The following is a 20,620-nucleotide window of genomic DNA, read 5'->3' as shown; positions in this document are numbered from 1 at the left end:
TGTTTATTTCAAACCAATATGCAGGTTACACAATGCGCACGGCATCGACTCAGTAGGATGTAGGACAACCGCGAGCGGCGATGCGAGGTACAGAGTCAATAAGAGTGTGAATGGTGTCCTGAGGGATGGTTCTCCATTCTCTGTCAACCATTTGCCACAGTTGGTCGTCCGTACGAGGCTGGGGCAGAGTTTGCAAACGGCGTCCAATGAGATCCCACACGTGTTCGATTGGTGAGAGATCCGGAGAGTACGCTGGCCACGGAAGCATCTGTACACCTCGTAGAGCCTGTTGGGAGATGCGAGCAGTGTGTGGGCGAGCATTATCCTGCTGAAACAGAGCATTGGGCAGCCCCTGAAGGTACGGGAGTGCCACCGGCCGCAGCACATGCTGCACATAGCGGTGAGCATTTAACGTGCCTTGAATACGCACTAGAGGTGACGTGGAATCATACGCAATAGCGCCCCAAATCATGATGCCGCGTTGTCTAGCGGTAGGGCTCTCCACAGTTACTGCCGGATTTGACCTTTCTCCACGCCGACGCCACACTCGTCTGCGGTGACTATCACTGACAGAACAGAAGCGTGACTCATCGGAGAACACGACGTTCCGCCATTCCCTCATCCAAGTCGCTCTAGCCCGGCACCATGCCAGGCGTGCACGTCTATGCTGTGGAGTCAATGGTAGTCTTCTGAGCGGACGCCGGGAGTGCAGGCCTCCTTCAACCAATCGACGGGAAATTGTTCTGGTCGATATTGGAACAGCACATGCTGAATAATGGCGGTTGACGTGGCGTGCGGGGCTGCCACCGCTTGACGGCGGATGCGCCGATCCTCGCGTGCTGACGTCACTCGGGCTGCGCCTGGACCCCTCGCACGTGCCACATGTCCCTGCGCCAACCATCTTCGCCACAGGCGCTGCACCGTGGACACATCCCTATGGGTATCGGCTGCGATTTGACGAAGCGACCAACCTGCCCTTCTCAGCCCGATCACCATACCCCTCGTAAAGTCGTCTGTCTGCTGGAAATGCCTCCGTTGACGGCGGCCTGGCATTCTTAGCTATACACGTGTCCTGTGGCACACGACAACACGTTCTACAATGACTGTCGGCTGAGAAATCACGGTACGAAGTGGGCCATTCGCCAACGCCGTGTCCCATTTATCGTTCGCTACGTGCGCAGTACAGCGGCGCATTTCACATCATGAGCATACCTCAGTGACGTCAGTCTACCCTGCAATTGGCATAAAGTTCTGACCACTCCTTCTTGGTGTTGCATTTGCTCTGTCAGTCAGTGTAAATAATACCCAGCTCTACGACATCACAATTTTGCTGTTTAAATGCTACAATTACTGTAACCTTTACTACGGTGGTTACACAAAACAAGTACTAAACACAATAAAGGAGGGAAGTAAGAGCAACTACACACTATCAGAAAACACTATACACTCAGAGAAACATCAGCTGGCCTATGCGGATCTCTGCCAAAACAACATAATACTGCGCCGTTCCCGCGTCCAGGCATGGACACAAGAGATCCTGACTAGCTCTAACTTCAATAGATCTGGTAACTAAGTTCTACGGGTGTGAGTTCCGTAACAGAAAAACGTCCAGGTCGACCAACGGTAGTCTCTAACTAACGCAGAAAGACGTCTCTTACTCGTATCTAGTTAGGTACCATTCTCATTAATTCTTATGGAAATCGTCGTCGCATGTTACTACTACGGTCTTACAACTAATCCTTATTCTAAGAACACAGAGAAAGAGTGTTTAGGTTTCACTATTCCATATTTATTCAAATATTAAATAAAATATTCAAGAAATTATCTCAAGTCTTTACTAATGAAGAAACTCTTGTAACGAGTAACTCTTTGTCAATCTAATAATTCATGTCCTTCCGCAACTTTTAAAGAAATCACATCTTTCGATTTCCAACTAAATGAATGCCTTCTCGGCTTAAATTGCTTCTTTTCTTAAAAGTCATTCATCTCCGAAATCCTCAATTGTCAGTATAAATTACCTGTAACATCTGGGAAGATTCTTGAAAAAGCTACCTTTTCTTTCTCTTTCAATTCACCTACCGAGTTGGGTAATGACTAAATAAATTAAATTGAACACAGATAATGGTATTTACAAGTGCCTTCTTGGCAAGAAAATAAACATTAAGATTAAGTACATTAAAAATATAGGATGCATCCTCAGAAAAAAAATAAAAATCCTACTAACTATTATTTACAGTCTTTCTAGTGGTATTCCTTTGAGAAATAAAGAATCGCACATGGAATTTCTGAGCTAATGTTCAGTCAAGAAATGGAGTTCCAGTCGTTTAAGTCAATTATTCTTGGAAATCGCATTAGATTCTGGTAATTAACACCTGATACCTACTCTAAAAACTGTTACATTCCTTAAATTTTCACTGATTGATTGTCTGATAGCAGTTTTAAGACTATCAATAAGGCTATTATAAAGTTCTTCTTGCATTGTTTTGACAAGTACACACGTATATGTTTACATTTTAAACATTCATCTCTGCCTATTTATTTGCTTCTTAGTCACTCATATTTCCTTGTGTTACACATCATGAGCTAAGCTACGTCCATTGTAAGCCGTAATCGCCCTATAAGTAACATTTTCGCAAGATTTATTAATGAACTTAAGGTAATATGACCTTATCTTATTGACATAGACTACGTGCGTACGAAGTAGCAAGAAACGTCACCACACTTGTCATACAGAGTTATAATAACACATACTACCAATGGAAAATCTATTTAATCGTATGACACTATCTCCAGCTAAAAGAAAAATGATTCTTCTTTGAAAATCTAGGTCACCAGTGATCAGTCTATAGGTTGAAATTTATACAGAAATGTAATTATATTCAGTGAGAGTTTTCAAGATCATCCTAAGTAAATCAGTGAAGGCTCAAATCCTATCCAGAGCACATATATGCTTCTCTAGGTAACCTAATATGGATAAAAGAAAACATTGCAGTACACGTCTTGAGATCATGTCCTGAACTAGGTAAAAGTGCGTAGGCTTCAGAATCATTGAATGGAATTGGCGAGAAATCAGTGACCTTCTCAACTATGACATTAGAAGTCACGAGACCTTACTTCGTACAACTATGACTATCTCTCTCGAAGAAACAATAACTACAACCATCATACCTCATCAACAACTCTATATCATATCCATGACGCGTCAATTATTACTCATATTTCATATAAAGCCACATAATCACTTCATCATGTAAATCATTACCTTTACTTGCACATCAACGTGCCGTGACATTACTAAAATGCCTACATTATTTACTACAGTCACAGTGCCAAATTTTAACGTGAACTTGGAGTAGTCTACTGCCATTCCTTCATAACACACATCCTATGCATGATCTCGAACAGATTGACGTTGCTTAAATTAGTACACGCAGGTATTAATGCTAACTTCACTCTTTACACATCACTGATAATAATAATAATAATAACTCTAGCGATCTCTCCTCACATATCTCTGGAAACATTACGATCGGGAAATCACTTGGTGACCACGCCTACAAATGGAATTGACGTTTCATACAGATGAGTACCGGTACCTACTTCCAATCAATTCCGCTAGATGTTTATCTACGCACAGTGTTCGCACAAACAAATATTAACAAGCAATAAAAGAAATGATATATTCTTACTTACGAAAACGACTTGGATAATGGACTTAGCTTTGCTCAAGATGGTCTCGGCACTTCCTCCTCCGGTCATCTGAGACTAGGATCTCATCATTTGGTTCCTCCACAAGTGGTCGGGTACATCGTAGCTTCTCAACATCGATCACTGGTCATCCGGGACAGCCAACATCGTCTCGCCTCGTCAGGATCCAAGCAGCATCGCCTTGCTTCCTTACAGACCCATGGTGAAGACTCGTGCGTATGGAACAGAACAATGATAGAATATTTGACTCATTGCTGACATCTTCCAATTACTATAGCTCTTGCGTTGCTCAAATTGCATAGGTTTTACTGGGGTACAGTTGATCCAATAAATAGTTCAAAATTCTCTAAGACAGATGTTCGGTATATTCTGATTTGAAAATAAATTTCTTTCCGCCGTCTTTTATTAGCCTAAATGCATTCAATTACTGGTCCGTAGGTGTTTTTCGATGTTAAACGGTATCGGGAAAATTTCGCCAAGGGCTTGCGTCACTGCGTGACGTAGTTCCACTGTAGTATATCTTATCTCTTCTTGTTCACGTATTAAATCTCCCGCGCCGTTTAAATCCTGATTTCCGCAAATTAGCGTGTAGTCGGGAATTAATCTTCGTTTCCAATCCCTTGTATACAGCTCCGCTGGATAATTCCTTATAAAGTGAGTTTTACGTCTTCTTAACACCTCGAAGTTAGATTAGATAATAAATGATGAGCATTTTTTTCTTGAATAATGGTTTCAAATAATGTCCATCTGTCATTTTTTTTCTGCGCCTTCTATACGCGGCCATTACCGTAACTGATCGACGAAAAGACTTGCAATTCGGCCCGTACTGACGTTAAATGTATTTTATTTGACATATTGATCGCAGAGACTCCATCTTTGTTGCTCTAGCTCTTATAAAGAACTGTGAAACGGCACAATACGAAATATCAGTAGGGCCAACTAGTGGACAATGAACCAGGAAAATGGAAGGAACTACGTCCTATTGAGGGCATGGATATGGCTTAGGTTGCAGATTCCAAAATAATTCGCCGTGATCCTTAAATTTGAAAAATATTATTTACAAGTGAAGATTTTATAAATACATTCCGAAACGAAATCCACCAAGGTTGCAACATACGAACTATAAGCTCTGTGATATACATAACTTAGAGGTTCTTTGATAATGCTTTTCTGTAAATTCAAAATTTCAAATCACTATACATCTAGTTACCAAAGCAGTTGTATAATGCAATTTAGTAGGTCAAAAGCAAGGTAAAAGCAATTACAATTTACAGTGAAGTGAATGTACTCTCCTAAACTCTAGCTTATATCAAGTGACACTGAACTACCAGAGGCAAATCCCAAGGTAAATGTATTAAATTACAATCTACATATTTAGTGAAGTAAGAAATGGGAATGCCTCGAAAACAAACAGGGAACCCCAGCAGAAAAGCTAAGGCGTCATAAATAATTAATTTGGCGAATCTAAGTTAGGCTAGGGCAGACTCCTATACGAAATAGCAACCGAACATTACAGAAATTTTAACCGGAACGGAAAGTAAGAGTGCTTACCCGAAGGTGCGCCATTCCGGAAGCGAGGCGTCACACGCGACGCAGACCAACACAGACTAAAGTCAGATCAGGCGAAGACAAGACTGAATTATCACGAACACTGCCTCGCTCACTATATATAGAAAACCCTGGCCTTGGAGTAGCCAATCAGAATGCATGAGTGCGCCCATCCCCTCCTAGGTTCACCAATCACAATTCCTACTCCCGTTGCGAACTTTAACTAACATTTTTGAATACACACGTTCGCGAATCTTCCATTTCAACAAAAGTGTTATTTTATCCAAATGAAGTTTTAAGACACAAATGTCAAGAGAACCTAAGTGTTCATTTTATGTAAATGTTGTGTATTTTAGTAACAGTTCTTTCAATGTCACAATCCATTTTATATAGTGTTTTAAGCATAGCCTAAGGACTAGTTAACAATTTTCGTATTAGGACAACACGGCTGAAGATGCCTAATATATTTAGGTGAAACGTGTCCCATTATTCCATTATGAAACATTGGTTTTGATTTCTAATGAATCACAAATTGTATTGAAAAGGTGGACTTCTACGAGATAATTCTTTCATGAGCTTATATTGAGGTGGCGAAGATTTGTGCAGTGGTGATGATTATTGTTTCAAGGGTTGGGCTGAGTGGCTCATGGCATTGCAGTCCAGACTTGAGATCTGATTTTTGTCTGTTTCTGAAATTTATTGTAGGAGCACCTTGTTTGAAAATGATAGGACTTATGTCCTATGTTGCTTATTTTATTTACTTTTTCTTCTGAAAAAAGCACTTTGAAATATTTCCTTTTAACTTCCTCTTCTCTTGTGTACCAACTCGTTAAGTTCTGCGCAGTCTATTGACACCTGTTACCCGCAACACAGAAAACAAGGAAGGACAGAATTAAGAATGATCAGATACAAAGAGACCTGCAGGTCAGCCTGACCATGGAAGAAAGGTTGAGTGTTGCAAAGCTGAAGTGGCTAGGGCACATTAAGTGGATGAAGGTGACTCCAGCACCAAGGAAGTACTTTGAAAAGATCGTTTCGGGATGAAAACCAATTGGACGTCCCAGAAAAAGGTGGTTAAAGCAAATAAGAGAAGCCTAGAGAAGAGAGGAGAAATATGGGATGTACTAGAGAGAAAAGAAGCATACCAGGACTGCAATAAATAAAGGCACATCATTCTTAAACATCCTACCTGGCTCGCTAGAAGGAATTCAAGATGATGATGATGACCCGCAACACCCACTGATATAGCAGATTCATGACCTTGTAGCCAGGTTGTGTGATATTGGCACCAGAATCATGTCCTCTTAAAACAAAAATCACTACCACCACCACCACCACCACCAACACCACGAACGAGAGTACCACTTACATTAGACCAGGCATGTCAAAGTCACAAGCTTACTGACACTTCTGCATGCACGAGAAACAGCTGTTACGAGTGCTGGTCCAGGACGTTATCAGATAGTGCAAGTCCAGAGGGGTGTACAATACACTTTCATAACTTCGATATTCCATGCAGTACATGTATATATTCTTTATTACAAGAACATACATAACTACAGGTGTTCAACATGGCGTTTGCATAAAATGTGCAAAACAACTTTCTTTGTAATCACCCTGTACCAAGAAAATAAATAATTACTTTACTTTAAAGGCTGCCATAAACAAGTACAAAATAAAAGGCATTTAATTTTTTAGTGGCCAAACATGTTCAAGTCTTCTACAAACAATTATGGAGCAGAAAAATACCAAATTCTATGTCGTTTCTGTAGCAAAATGTCATGGTTGTTATAAACTTAAACAAAGGAAAGTAGGCTATGATAAAAGTAACATTTCTTCAAGCAGCTGTGTTGATTCAGAAGTACACAAAACACGCTAAGAAATTTATGCATCAATCTTTATGCCACAGCCTGTGTAGCTGTAAATTTCAACCATTACTTGCAGACCAAAACATAACTCACGACACTACGAACCACCACAGAAACACGCAATAGTGATTACATCCCTCCACATAGGGTTGACAACAGGAAGGGCATCTGGTCATAAAACAAGGCCATATCCATCTGTGCGATATCGTTCGCACCCGCGACCCCACATATGTGTGGAAAAAGTGGTAGAAGAAAACTTGCACACCAAAACAGGTAACTGTAGCCTGTCATCCGTAGGCGTGCACAGCCCTGAGTCAGCAGTGTGAGGAAGTACAAGCCGACTGAGGGGAAGAGACTTGCGTCTGCTTGCACAGGTATTTCTTACATGGGTACTGCACTTACAGCGGACAAAGTTTGGCACCTGTGCATGAGACTAACAGTAAAGTATTTTCAAATTCAAACCATCATCATCATGCACAGACATTTTTTTCTCTTCTGAAGTTGTACAGAAGATTCTCCACAAAATGTAAAGATTTCCTCCTCATTTTCTTGAGGTGGCAAAAGCCCAAAAGCTATGTTATCATGTCTAAGATTTTCTCATGATAGGTAGTATTTTTCTCAGATTTGCTGGTCACTTTGTAGAGTTGACCTTGCATTTGGCTGGTGGAGAGGGAGAGGTTGTGACGGCTCTGAGGTACGCAGTCATGCAGCCATAGAGATAAATGTACAGCAAGAAGGAAGCTCAGGGCATTGTGAGGGCCATGTTGCTCGGTATGAGGCCTGAATTGTACCTTCCATAGTCCAATACAGAGAGTGATGAGAAGTACGAGGATTGGAACTTTAATAGTGGCAGCTATTTAATTACAACTGATACGAAAGAGATACATTTTACCAGTTTTACTGTCCTTCATAGTAGCCACAATCATTGTGTACAACCCATTGCCAGCAATGTGGAAATCGTAGGATACCTTTAGCAGTGCCTGTTGTGTTGATAGTTCGAATGGAGTGATCTACTGCCTGACGAATCTCTGGAACAGTTCTGAAACGAATGCCACGAAGTGGTTCCTTCATCTGAATCAAGTCAGAGTCACGAGTGCTTAAGTCCGGGCAGTATGGTGGATAGTATAGAAATTCCCTGCTGCATCGAATGACCAAATCGGCCACAGCTTGCGCTGTATGCAGCCGAGCGTTGTCGTACAAAATGTTGGGTGGGTTCTGCAGAAAGTGTTGCTACTTCCTTCTCAAAGCTGGTCCCAGATTGTGTTCCAAAAATGAATAGCAATACTGCACAATGACGGTCTTCTGTGCAGGAACATAACACGTTAGGATAACACCATCACAGTCGTACATGAGAATAACCATAACTTTCAAATTGCTGGGGTTCTGATGAACTTTCGATATTCATGGAGACCCATAATGAAGCTATTCGCTCAGTTCACATTTTAGTTGTGGATCGTACGATTTGGCCCATGTCCCATCCAGCATAAAGAAAGCCTCTCCTTTGTGCTTACAGTGCTATAAGTGGTTATGAGCAACATTGTATCATCATCATCATTTCCATCAAATCACGGTGGGACCTGTCGTGATGCAATTTTTCTCATGTTGAGGCGTTTCTTCAGAATGTGAAGCATAGTCATATGTGCTAATCTAGTGTCTCAAGCCAGCTCATGAATCGTATGGAATCAATCAATATCCAATAACATGAATAACTTCTTCTGCACTGACACTAGAATGACCTGGCCAGTGCATATCTGCCACATTTTGGCATCCCTCGTTGAAATCTTTTACCCACCGTGCCATTGTTCTGTAAGGCAATGCAGATTCCCCGCAAGCTTTTTGAAGACCTTGATGACACTGTCGTGTTGTACGACCTCTGGCACATTCAATTTTTATCCAACTCTGTTGTTCCTGTTTTGAAAACATTGTGAGAACACTACATTAGTCCACCAGCTAACACGAGGCTCTATTCCTCTCGCCATGTGTGTGATGTGGGAAGGGAGAGTCTATGTGCTATGAAGTAAGATAGATATGTAAATAGCATGCTATCAGCAACATTATTAGGTTCCGTTCCATGGTGTCTTTACAGCAATGTTGCCAATATTAAAGTTCCTACCTTCAAATGAATTAGTTAGATATTGATATTTTTAACTGTTTACAGTCTCTGCTGCTGCACTGTGGTACTGTATAATGAATTGACTATGTTTTATTGTTTGTCTTCCAACAAATTTGTAATGGAAACAAAAATACAGATGTTGCACTTAAAAATAATGTCAACTGTATACATCAGGCTTTTCTTCTTTTTTCAGCATTATCTTCTCGTATGATAGACCGAATCTTCTCCGGGGCCGTCACTCGTGGTGGACGTCTCCGGGAAGACAGGATGAGCTATACAGAGTTTGTATGGTTCCTTCTGTCTGAAGAAGATAAGACACATCCCACAGCCATCGAATATTGGTTTAGGTATGAACATGATCTGTAGCTTAATTCAGACGATGCTGTTGTACCACAGTGTTTATTAATGCTCTTCATTTTCATTTCAGGTGTATGGACTTAGATGGAGATGGCTTCTTGTCTATGTACGAGTTAGAGTACTTCTACGAAGAACAGTTGCAGCGGATGGAGGCTATCGGTATTGAGACCTTACCATTCGAGGACTGCTTGTGTCAGGTAGGGTTTGTTGAAAAGCAGTAGTTTCATGGTAGGTTTCTGGCTGCATGGTTTTCTAAATTTGTTTGGATTTCCCCAGGCTGTACTGCTGAGATGTAAAATTCAAAACAAATTCTGACTCTTCAAAAAATTTCATTGGTATTGGAATTGATCTAGAGAGGGCTTAGTAACTTGCAGATGAGTGATATTCCTAAAAAATTCTTTGTTAGGTATCAGCTAGCAGTCAATATATATATATATATATATATATCTATCTATCTCTCTCTCTCTCTCTCTCTCTCTCTCTGCGGTGTGGTGGCATGTCATGTGATTGCAGAATTTTTATGAGAGAATATCTCTTGAAAATCCACCTTTTCAATGCTACGCTCTTCCTGCGTCCAGGTAGGTCAACGTAAAAGAATTTTCCAACCAGCTTTTCAGGGATCCGAAGAAAACCTTGATGCATCGATATGAGGTTATTCATTTCCAACCTAATGCGTTGTTCATTCTTTTTACCTCCCTGATGGACGTCTCCATCCAACTCCTCAGTAAGGACATTGTCAATGAAAATCTTAACTACTATACCTTATTCTAACATCATATTTATAAATAAATTCACAAGTGAGGTTTTCTTAAACTAACATTATTTATTGAAAAGTAAATATCTGTAGAAAAGAATAAACAAATAAATCCAAAGAGAAAAATAATGATACTATTTCCAAAATGCGTATTACAAGAGTACGCACTGCTTAACAGCTGATCGTACATTAATACAACAACATAATCCTTCTTGCTGTCATCTTCAATTCATGGTTAATTAAATTAGGCTCTTTACTCTTCTTACATCTCATAAAGAATATCTTACATCTCATAAAGAATATATCAGCACAGCCTACCCTTTAAATACATCTCTCACTTGAAAATAGACCAATTGCCTTTGGACATCTTCATTTCTGACATGATCCAGTCTTGTAAGACCCAGTGACCAATGTCACATTTTCATCTCCATACCATGTAGAACCTGCTTGTGCTTCTTAGCTGTAGGTCAGCATTCCGACCCATAGAGTGCAACTGGTTAGACCGTGGATTTGTAGACTTTTCCTTTCAGGTGGGTGGGAATTTTCTTGTCACATAGCCCACCAGTGACCTGATGCCACTTCAGCCATGTAGCATTTACTCATGCTCGGGTGACTGGTAATGTCTTTCCATCTGAGGTGGTAAGTGACTCAAGGTATTTAAATTGGTTGGCTTTAACTAGGTCTTGCCTGTCGATGTGAACGGTACCAGCAGTCTTGCAAGCCACATTGCACATACTCAGTTTTAGTGATGTAAATATGTGAATAATGTAATTATTGTAAATATTAGCTTAGTGGTTCTGTGAAGCAAGTACAGTAATGTACATGGAGCTTACCCTTTTTCCCTAGACCATCCATAAAATTTGTATGATTTGTGGTTTAAAAAAAAAATTATGAAGAGAGGTATTTATCTTGATATTCATGCTCTGTTTGTTAGATGTTAGATATGATACGTCCTGCTGTACCTGGCAAAATTTCTCTGGCCGATTTGAAGAGGTGCAAGATGACTTCGATATTCTTCGACACCTTCTTCAACCTGGAGAAATATCTGGATCACGAGCAGCGAGATCCGTTCGCGTCGCAGAGGGATCATGATAACGATGGTCAAGAGGTAAGTGTATCACCTACAGTGGATCAGAGTTGTTGTTTTTTATTTTATTTATAATAAGTCTTTTGTAAAATGTGCATTTTCATATTGGTTTACCTTTGATACGTTCAGTATCATTACCAGAGTGAGAACAATAGTGACTCATGTTGAAATCTTGCATTATCAGAATACAGTACAAATTTAAAACAAAAATCAAAGAGGTTGTTGTCATCTGTGGTTATTTCAGACACAGGAGATAATTTTGGATAAAGTGCTACTTTTCTGTTTTTATTTTGGTTATTCTGAGTGGTGGTAAGTTATGAATCTCATGATGATCCGCATTGACAAGCAATCATAGTATAAAAGAAAGATCCACCTATTCAATACACAATGTTAATAGATGTATGTTATTGTAAGTGTATTGAACAGGTAGATCTTTTCTTAGTTTGATAATTGTGGTATTCAGAATGCCCGCCGGATTCGATTCCCGGCCAGATTCCCTAATCTAATTTTACTTGATTCTGAGGCTGGTTCAAGGTTCACTCAGCCTACGTGATTACAATTGAGGAGCTATCTGATAGTGATATGCCGGCCCCAGTCTAGCAAGCCAAGAATAATGGCCAATCATCGCCATAAGGCCTATCTGTGTCGGAGCGACGTAAAGCCCCTAGCAAAAAAAAATAATAATAATAATGGCCGAGAGGATTCGTTATGCTGACCACATGACATCTCATAATCTGCAAGACTTTGGGCGGAGCAGCGGTCGCTCAGTAGGCCGTGGCCCTTTGGGGCTGTGGCGCCATAGAGTTTGGTTTTTTGTTTTGATATTCTGAATGACTCGGGATAGCAATTGCATGTCCATGATGTTTGTACTCAAAATATATTCCCAGGTTGAGTTTGATGTGCTGTATTTCAGTCCATAGACTGGTTTGATGCAGCCTTCCATACCACCTTATCCTGTGCTAACCTTTTCTTTTCAAAGTAACTGCTACATCCTATATCTGCTCTAATCTGCTTGTCATAATCATACCTTGGTCTACCCCTACCATTCTTACTGCCTACACTTCTGTCAAAAACCAATTGAACAAGTCCTGGGTGTCTTAAGATATGTCCTATCATTCTATTTCTACTTTCCAAATCATTCTCCTCTCATGTGATTCAGTATCTTCATTCATGATTCAATCTACCCAACTCACATTCAACATTCTTCTGTAACACCACATTTCGAAAGCTTGTATTCTCTTCATTTCTGAGCTAGTTATCATCCATGTTTCACTTCTGTATAGTGCCATGCTCCAGAAGAAAGTTTTCATAACATCTTTCTAATTCCTATATCATTATTCCAACTGAACAAATTTCTTTTCTTAAAAAAGGCCTTCCTTGCTTGTGCTAGTCTGCATTTTATATCCTCCTTACTTCTGCCATCATTTGTTATTTTATTACCCAAGTAACAATATTCATCTACTTCCTTTTAAGACTTCATTTCCTAATCTAATTACCTGCATCACCTGACTTCATTGGGCTGCACTCCATTACTTTTATATTGAAGTTATTTATTTTCATCTTGTACTCCTGTCCATATCATTCAGCAATTTATCCAGATCTTCTGCACACTCAGATAAAACCTGGTAAGAGATCGGGGGATTTGTGTATTTCCGTGTTGTAATTTGTGTACCTTCTGCAGTATTGTTCCGTATTCTTGATCATGTCCAGTACATCAAGTGATGAAGAAGATATGGTTTTCTACTGTTATTTCACTGCACTGCGGGAGAGGCAAAGGAAATCAAGAAAATACTGGGTTCATCCCTACTTAGAATTAAATGTACATCGTAGGCTATTCATAGCAGAAAAAGAACTGCCATTAGTAAGCATGACATGTTTTACAGAATGTCCAAGCAATATGCATATTCTTAAGAAACAAAGTCTCCATGTTTCACTTCTGTACCAAATGTCCCTCTTCTCAACTTCCTCGATGAACCGAGCTTCCATGTTGCCTGTCGTAATGCTTGACCCCAATGAGCTAGAATAAGATTATGTGACCAGATGACACGGAGATTGTATTTTCAGCATTTTTCGTCATTCGAGACCCAGCCCCCTTGTTTATGTTACAACTGAAAACATGGCGGACGTTCGTTCAATTAGCTTCAGCCAGACAGCATTTCCACCTCTCTGTTATTCTAGCTCGTTGCTTGACCCAGAACACGACAATCAAGCGGAGTGGACTCATCGCTTCGAGCTTGCGACTTGCACTGCATGTATCTTGTGACGTACATCCCCTCCTAACCACATGCATGAAGCTCGATTGAACAGATCCCTGTTTTTTAACAGAGAAAGTGTCGACTGAGCTACAAAGTGTCGCCAGCACTCCACTTGCACGAAGCTCCGTTTGTGGAAGACCTAAATATTACATACCTTAAAAAAAATACACTGTTAAACAAGGAATAAATATACACACTATTAAACAAAGAATGGCATGTTTCATGACATGATTCTATCAATATTTGGAAATATTTGTTTATTGCTGTTGAAATGTCCAGGAATTTGAAATTTGGAACTTATCATATTGAAGTCCTGCTTTGTCTCCACTCCAGCATACAATGCCTAGTGATGAGAAATCTTGAAGACAAGAGGACAATGGATCCTTGAAATTCAGCAAGATCTCAAAGCATTTGGACATGACATAGCAGATGCGGAGAAAAAAATAAAATTAACAACCTTCTTAAGAATCTCAAATTTTTAGCAGAAATGCCACACAGATGAACTGAGAAAAGATTGGAATGAATGAAAAAGTACTGGGCAGATCACAAGAACCAAACAGTACAACCTTTAAAGAGAAAGTAATAATAATCTGTCCCTTCTACTGAACCGATTTGCTTCATTTTTTTAATTCTCTCCGGAATTACCTGCCGGTGAATCATGAGACATTGATAGGTCTCTAAGTTCAGCCAACTTTGAGTAATCATAAAATCAAATCATTAAATGATCACTTCAATAATTGCAGGCGAAGGCTTACCTAATCCGCAATACATTCTGTACTTAGCAGGTTGCTAAGGGACTAACGTTTTCATTAATATTTTGGTACTGTATATGATTTTCATCCTTAGTAATGCCATTGCATGCAGCCATGTTTGATTACTACCTGTCAAGCCAGAGAGTATACACTTCCTCTGATCATGGAAGAATGCTATTCCCTGCTAGTTATTCTTTGATTTTCTAACCTTTCCCAGCTTTCAAATACAGTGGACGCCGTTTATTCTAATCACGGATAATGTTATCAACCGTATTATATAATCACTTTTATGAAGTCCTGTACAGACAAATACCAAAACACTGAAAATCTTCCCTTTATTGTGATCGAGAATTCGGTTTATGTTATCACATTTGTTTTCAAGGATTTTGTTCTCAAGTATGTGAGTAGAGCGCATACAAGGAAAACACTCCCAACCTTTAAAAACCGTTTTTACTCTGCGCCTGTCTTCAAGGCCACTTTCACTTCTCAGCTTTTGTAACATTTGTACGATAGAAAACTGGTCAGCGCAGGTGGTAACCTTCCCGCATACACTTTCTCTTTTGTTTCTTCCCTTACAGTAGTTCAGCCAAGGACCACTCACTCAGGTCTTACTAAAGCTTTCGCACTGTGAAGTTCTTAGCCTTGTAGTGCAGTGATGGCTAGTGTGAAAAGCAAACGTAAAGACTTAATCATTAAAGAGAAACTTTCCATTATACAACAACCAGAGAGACAACCAGAAGCAAACAACAATTAGAGACTATTTTACATAGCTGAAAGCAGTTAATTTTATTGCAGTGCTGTGTACCGGTATCTGTTCCATTGTTGTGCATGTAGTTTATGAATCAGTGTTTCATTGTAGTGCACGTAAGTTATGAATAAATACGGTAGGCTACCTATCAATTTTTATTTTTTGGCTACTGTTATCAGTTGGTTAATGTTATCATATTATCTGCGTCCCAGAGTGATCATAATAAGCTTCGTCCGCTGTATATTCAACAGATGGTAGAGTGTTCCTAATAACTTACATGCTGCTAAGAGAAAAGAGTCTATGTACAAACACACCCCATCATGACATACGCCTTAGACATTATCTGGGAACACCTATCGAAGGATAACCTAGCTACACTAGAAAGAGTGAAGGCCTTGTAACTGAAAAAAGTTCTCTGCCTGGTAAAAATGCGCTCCTTCGAGACTAACTATGAGCTCACAAGACAACGGTTTTATATAGAAGAACTGGGATTAAAAATACCATTGCCTTCTATGACTCAGTACCAAGCTTTACATCAAGAACTACAGGATAAACGAGCGAATATAAACCAAAAAGATGCCATGATGATGCCAGAATGGATGAATTCTGGCTTCAAACTGCAGCATACCATAACGCGCTTCTTATTAAATATTCATAAAACCATTGAAAAGGCAGGCAAAACAATATGACTACAACAGGCGTTGCAAGTAATAAATCTCATTGTAGACCGTATTGGACATCAGAATATGAACAATAAAACAATGTTCATACAACAGGCGTATCAAGACGACCTATTTATAATGAATGCTGCGGAGCAGCACAGGTCCTCTAGTAATAATAATAATAATAATAATAATAATAATAATAATAATAATAATAATATTAAATAAACAAGTGTCAAATCTAGTCGTATATGAAACACATAATATGATAAACTCAAGGACAGGTCAGTATGGGACAAAGACGAATGCAAAGACAAAGACAATCTCATCTTCTTTATGAAATGACAGTATACACTCGGTTCATAATTTTTCCCTTTCAATAAGTCCCGAACACATCCGTGTGTTTTTCTCCATTTTGGCATTCAACTTTTCCATGTCTAATTGTTTCCTTATACATTCAAATCTCTCCTTGTCTGCGACATTCTGTAATTCTCAGAAATTTTAAATTTTGCTGCTTGTATTTGATATTTATCCTTGTTTGTCAGGTCTCAGCTGCGTATGTCATCATAGGTAGGTAATCAACATAATTTCTTTACATTTCATTGGTGTATCCTATTTTTCTGTAGTGGGTTCTGTACACTGTGTAGAAAACACTTCCAAGTTGTAGCCTATACTGCTGATTTCTGTATCCATTCTTGAATTCCATGTTGATTAATTTCTGAAGTACTTGAAATTGTTTATTATTTTAGAATCTTTGAGTTTTATAGATCCTTTTGCTTCTCTTTTTCCTTTGGTTATTACAATTATCATCTTGATTTCTTCCATGCTGGCTTTCATCTCCTATTGTTCGGCCTTCCTTTTTCTTTTATCTTTACATTTTATGGTCTTCATTGAACCACTTTAGTGACTTTTATAAAATAAAAATAAAAAAGGGTTCATCAGTTTTCTGTCAACCCATTATTTCTTCATTCTCTTGGATCTTAATTTACTTTCTTTGTCTGAAATCACCCATCCCATTGTCCACCTGTTGTTCTTGGTTTGAAGTCTGGTTTGCTTGTGAGTTTCTTGATTTTGTCTGTTTTGTTGTGTAAATATTCTATTGTAATTTGTAGTTCCCTCATATCTTCCTTGATTTCTGTAATCCATGTAATGTTGCTCTTACTGTTCCATAATTTTCAATAATTCTGATGATCCTGTTTTCTGGCATCTTGAGAAGGTGTTCAAAGAATGAGATTAATTTCTTCCTGACTGTGCTCATTACTGGTTCCATTTCCTTGTAGACTATCATTAGAACCAAGGGAGTGGCTGTATGGTTTGGGTTATGTAGCTGTCAGCTTGCATCCGGGAGATAGTGGGTTTGAACTCCACTGTCGGCAGCCCTGAACATGGTTTTCTATAGTTTCCCATTTTCACACCAGGCAAATGCTGGGGCTGTACCTTAATTAAGGCCAATGGCCTCTTCCTTCCCACCCCTAACCCTTTTCTATCCCATCATCGCCATAAGACCTATCTGTGTCTGTGCGACGTAAAGCAAATTGCGAAAAAAGAAAAAAAATTGAAAGCTGTCATTTCATTTTCATTTCCCCTTGCCTTGTCCAGTTCCTGCCAGGTCGGGGTGTAGATGGTACTTCTCCTCTGTCACCTCTCCTTCACCACTCCTCTTCAGTTTTGTATTCCATTCCCATCTTCTTTTTCTTATACTGTTTTTGACAGTGTATCTATCTTACTCTGCACCTCCCTCTTTCCCTCTATCTTAGCCTCTAACACTTGTTTTGGTATATTTCCCTCCTCCATCCTAACATGTCCGAACCATCTAAATTTATTTTTCTCCATCCAGCACTCAGTTCTTCTACCCATATCTCTTTTCTGACCTCTGTCTTTGTCTTCCCTATCATATTCCTCAGGAACTCCTTCTCATTGGCCTGAATTTTACTCTCATCTCTTGCTGTCAGTGTCTAAGTCTCTGATGCGTATCCCCCTGTGGGCGGGGGCAGTATAATAACACCCACAGTATCCCCTGTCTGTCGTAAGAGGCGACTAAATGGGGCCCCAGGGGATCTGAACGTTGGAGCATGGGTTGACAACCATGGGGCCCTTAGCTGAGTCCTGGCATTGATTCCATTTACTTGTGCCAGGTTCCACACTTTCATCTAACTTATCCAACCTCTCTTGGTTAACTCTTGTTCTCTTCCGACCCCGACGCTATTAGGTTTCCGAGGGCTAGGGAGTCTTTCATTTTCATGCCCTTCGTGGCCCTTGCCTTTCTCTGGCCAATTTAGAGGATGGTTGCCTAGTTGTACTTCCTCTTAGAACAATAATCACCACCACCACCTCCGATGCATACGTTAATATAAGGGTATAGTACATGTTATGCATTACCTGTTTACATTTCATAGGAACACTAAGTTTCTTACATTCTGGTAGAAAATATTTCCCACTTGTACCCTTCTGCTAATATCATTATGAAACCTTATTTCACTTCCCAAATATTTGAAGCATTCAACAACCTCAAGATATTCTTCCCTGATACTAACGATTCCTTTTCCTTCTCTTTCCGCTCTTGTCATCACCGCTGTTTTGCTCTTCTCCACACTGATTTTCATACCGTTTAATTGAAAGCTACATGTAACTTAAAAAACAATTTGTTTTCAATGTGTTCACAGTTGTCTGACTGGGATCGGTATGCAGCCGAGGAATACGAACTCCTTGTTGCAGAGGAAGGTGGCAATGACCAGCAAGATGACCAGTAAGTAGTAATATTGCCCAATACTTATTTTACATTATTGCTATTAGTCATAATTTCTTTAAAATGTTATTAAGCTACATAGATTGGGGCAGGGCTTCTTAAGTTGTTTGGAGATGTATCACTAAGTTTTATGAACAAACATTCCAAAAATTATTTCCCTAAGTGGAAATCTATATTTTTGGAAAGCAAATCCTCAGATCTTAATCCAGACATTGAATACTGAAGTGAAATGTTATATATCTACACACATAGTGAAAACCATCTATTGCAACATTAATGATGTATTGGATATAAGGGCGAAATCTACAGGGTGTCTCTTATAAACGCAGACTGAATAGCGGGGTTTGAATTCTGCGCTACGGCAGCTGCCTCAGCCAAATTTATGTGGCGTGCGGCCACCCTGCTTTAAGCGTGTATACAATCTTATATCAAATCTCACCTCATAAAATATGCTGGAATTGTCATCCTTCCTAGATTATACAGGCACAGTGTTGCCAATTTAGCGAATTTTCTGCTAAATTTGGTGGAATTAGAAGACTGTCGGTGGAGAAATATATCATTTAGCAGACAACGGAATATTTGGCGGAATTCTAGATTTATTATAGCAGAATTTAGTGTTTAATCCATTTTACATTCTTTTTTAATTTTCTACTCCAGTCTGTCTCCGAGCTATTCCGTATTTCTTGTCAGGAGCTAGCAGACACACGAGGAAAACATGTTATTTGGATTTGATGTTATGAGATCATGGTATCATAAACTTCTAATACGTGGGGAATGGGTACTTATCTCTTAGTTGACGAATGGCGACAGATAATGAAACTGTGAGAGAGTAGCATTTATATTCATGCTATGAAGGAAGACCGTTTAATAAACTGGCCTGTTTTGTGTGTAGCCCTTGAGGTAGGGGATTCACCTAGTTTGCACCCGACACTAAAACGCCTGCAAGTTTTAGCTCGCCGGCTCGCAGGCAGGGGGTTAATCCCAGTGATACTCACAGATCAGGTGAGTGCAGACATTTACTTTCATTCTTCTTCTTCTTCTTGCGTTACGGCCTCTGTAGGACCACGGACAGCTCCTTCACGGATTGCATTTTCTTCTTCTCCTCCCAGAACCTCTTCATCCTTTCTCTTCTTCTCTCCCGCTCTTCTTCCGAGATATTCAGTATCCTCTTCTCTTGTCTACTCCACTGGTGACTCTCAATCCTTTTCCTGTATCCATCCCTATCATTGATCTCTGGCATATTAGTCGGTATGTACTTGCTTTTCCAATTTTCCTTTTCTTCCACCTTGATCCCCAATTCTGACCAATCTTTCCGGAGTTCAACTACCCACTTGGTTCCTGTCTTTCCTCGTGTCCTCGCTGTTGTTTCCCATACTCTTTTCGTCATTCTATCCATATTCATCCTGATTACATGTCCCGCAAACCGTGCTCTTTTCAGTCTGATTTCTTCTGAGATTGTCCTCATGTTCCGGTATAGTTCTTCCCTGGGTCTCCTCATCCATCTCTCACCTCCTCTCTTAGGGCCTAGTATTTTCCTCAATATTTTTCTCTCTTCTTTCTCTAGTTGTTCCGCACCATTTCTTCCTAGTGCTATTGTCTCAGCAGCATATAATACAGCATTTCTCACCGTTGCCTTGTAATGTCTGATCTTTGCGTCTGTAGATATATTCTTTTTATTGTATATATCTCTGGTCATACAGAAGGCTGATCGCATCTTCTTTATCATCTCTGTTATTCCCTCACTACTCCTATTCCTTCCTGTTATAAATTCTCCTAGGTACTTGAATTTGTCCACCTTTTGTACGGTGCCTTCCGGTGTTGTCCAATCCTCAGTGGTATTCAATGTCTTTGTCTTGTTGTAGGCGATCCTCAATCCTACCCTTCCGGCTATATTGCTTAAGTTGTTGAGTTGTGTCTTGGCATCTTCTTCTGTCTCACTTACTATAGCTATGTCGTCCGCAAAGGCTAGACAATCTACTTGGGCCCTATTGTCCTTTTTGTCCCCAACATGCGTCTTTGGTA

The 20,620-nt window shown here is 39.8% G+C and overlaps 1 protein-coding gene across 2 annotated transcripts in view; it reads left to right on the top strand.

Annotated features, from left to right (window-relative positions):
• Positions 1 to 20,620, top strand: part of LOC136885478 (uncharacterized) — a 574,475-nt gene that overhangs the window by 521,908 nt on the left and 31,947 nt on the right. For both annotated transcript variants that reach the window (XM_067158055.2, XM_067158056.2), the window contains exons 8-11: positions 9,431 to 9,584; positions 9,665 to 9,791; positions 11,283 to 11,456; positions 18,516 to 18,598. In XM_067158055.2, coding sequence (XP_067014156.2) covers positions 9,431 to 9,584; positions 9,665 to 9,791; positions 11,283 to 11,456; positions 18,516 to 18,598 — 538 coding nt within the window. The remainder of the gene's footprint in view (positions 1 to 9,430; positions 9,585 to 9,664; positions 9,792 to 11,282; positions 11,457 to 18,515; positions 18,599 to 20,620) is intronic.

The sequence above is a fragment of the Anabrus simplex genome, chromosome 14 (assembly GCF_040414725.1).
Source record: "Anabrus simplex isolate iqAnaSimp1 chromosome 14, ASM4041472v1, whole genome shotgun sequence".
Lineage (NCBI taxonomy): Eukaryota > Metazoa > Arthropoda > Insecta > Orthoptera > Tettigoniidae > Anabrus > Anabrus simplex.
The sequence above is the reverse complement of the archived record's forward strand: the minus strand, read 5'-3'. Positions and strand labels throughout refer to the sequence as shown.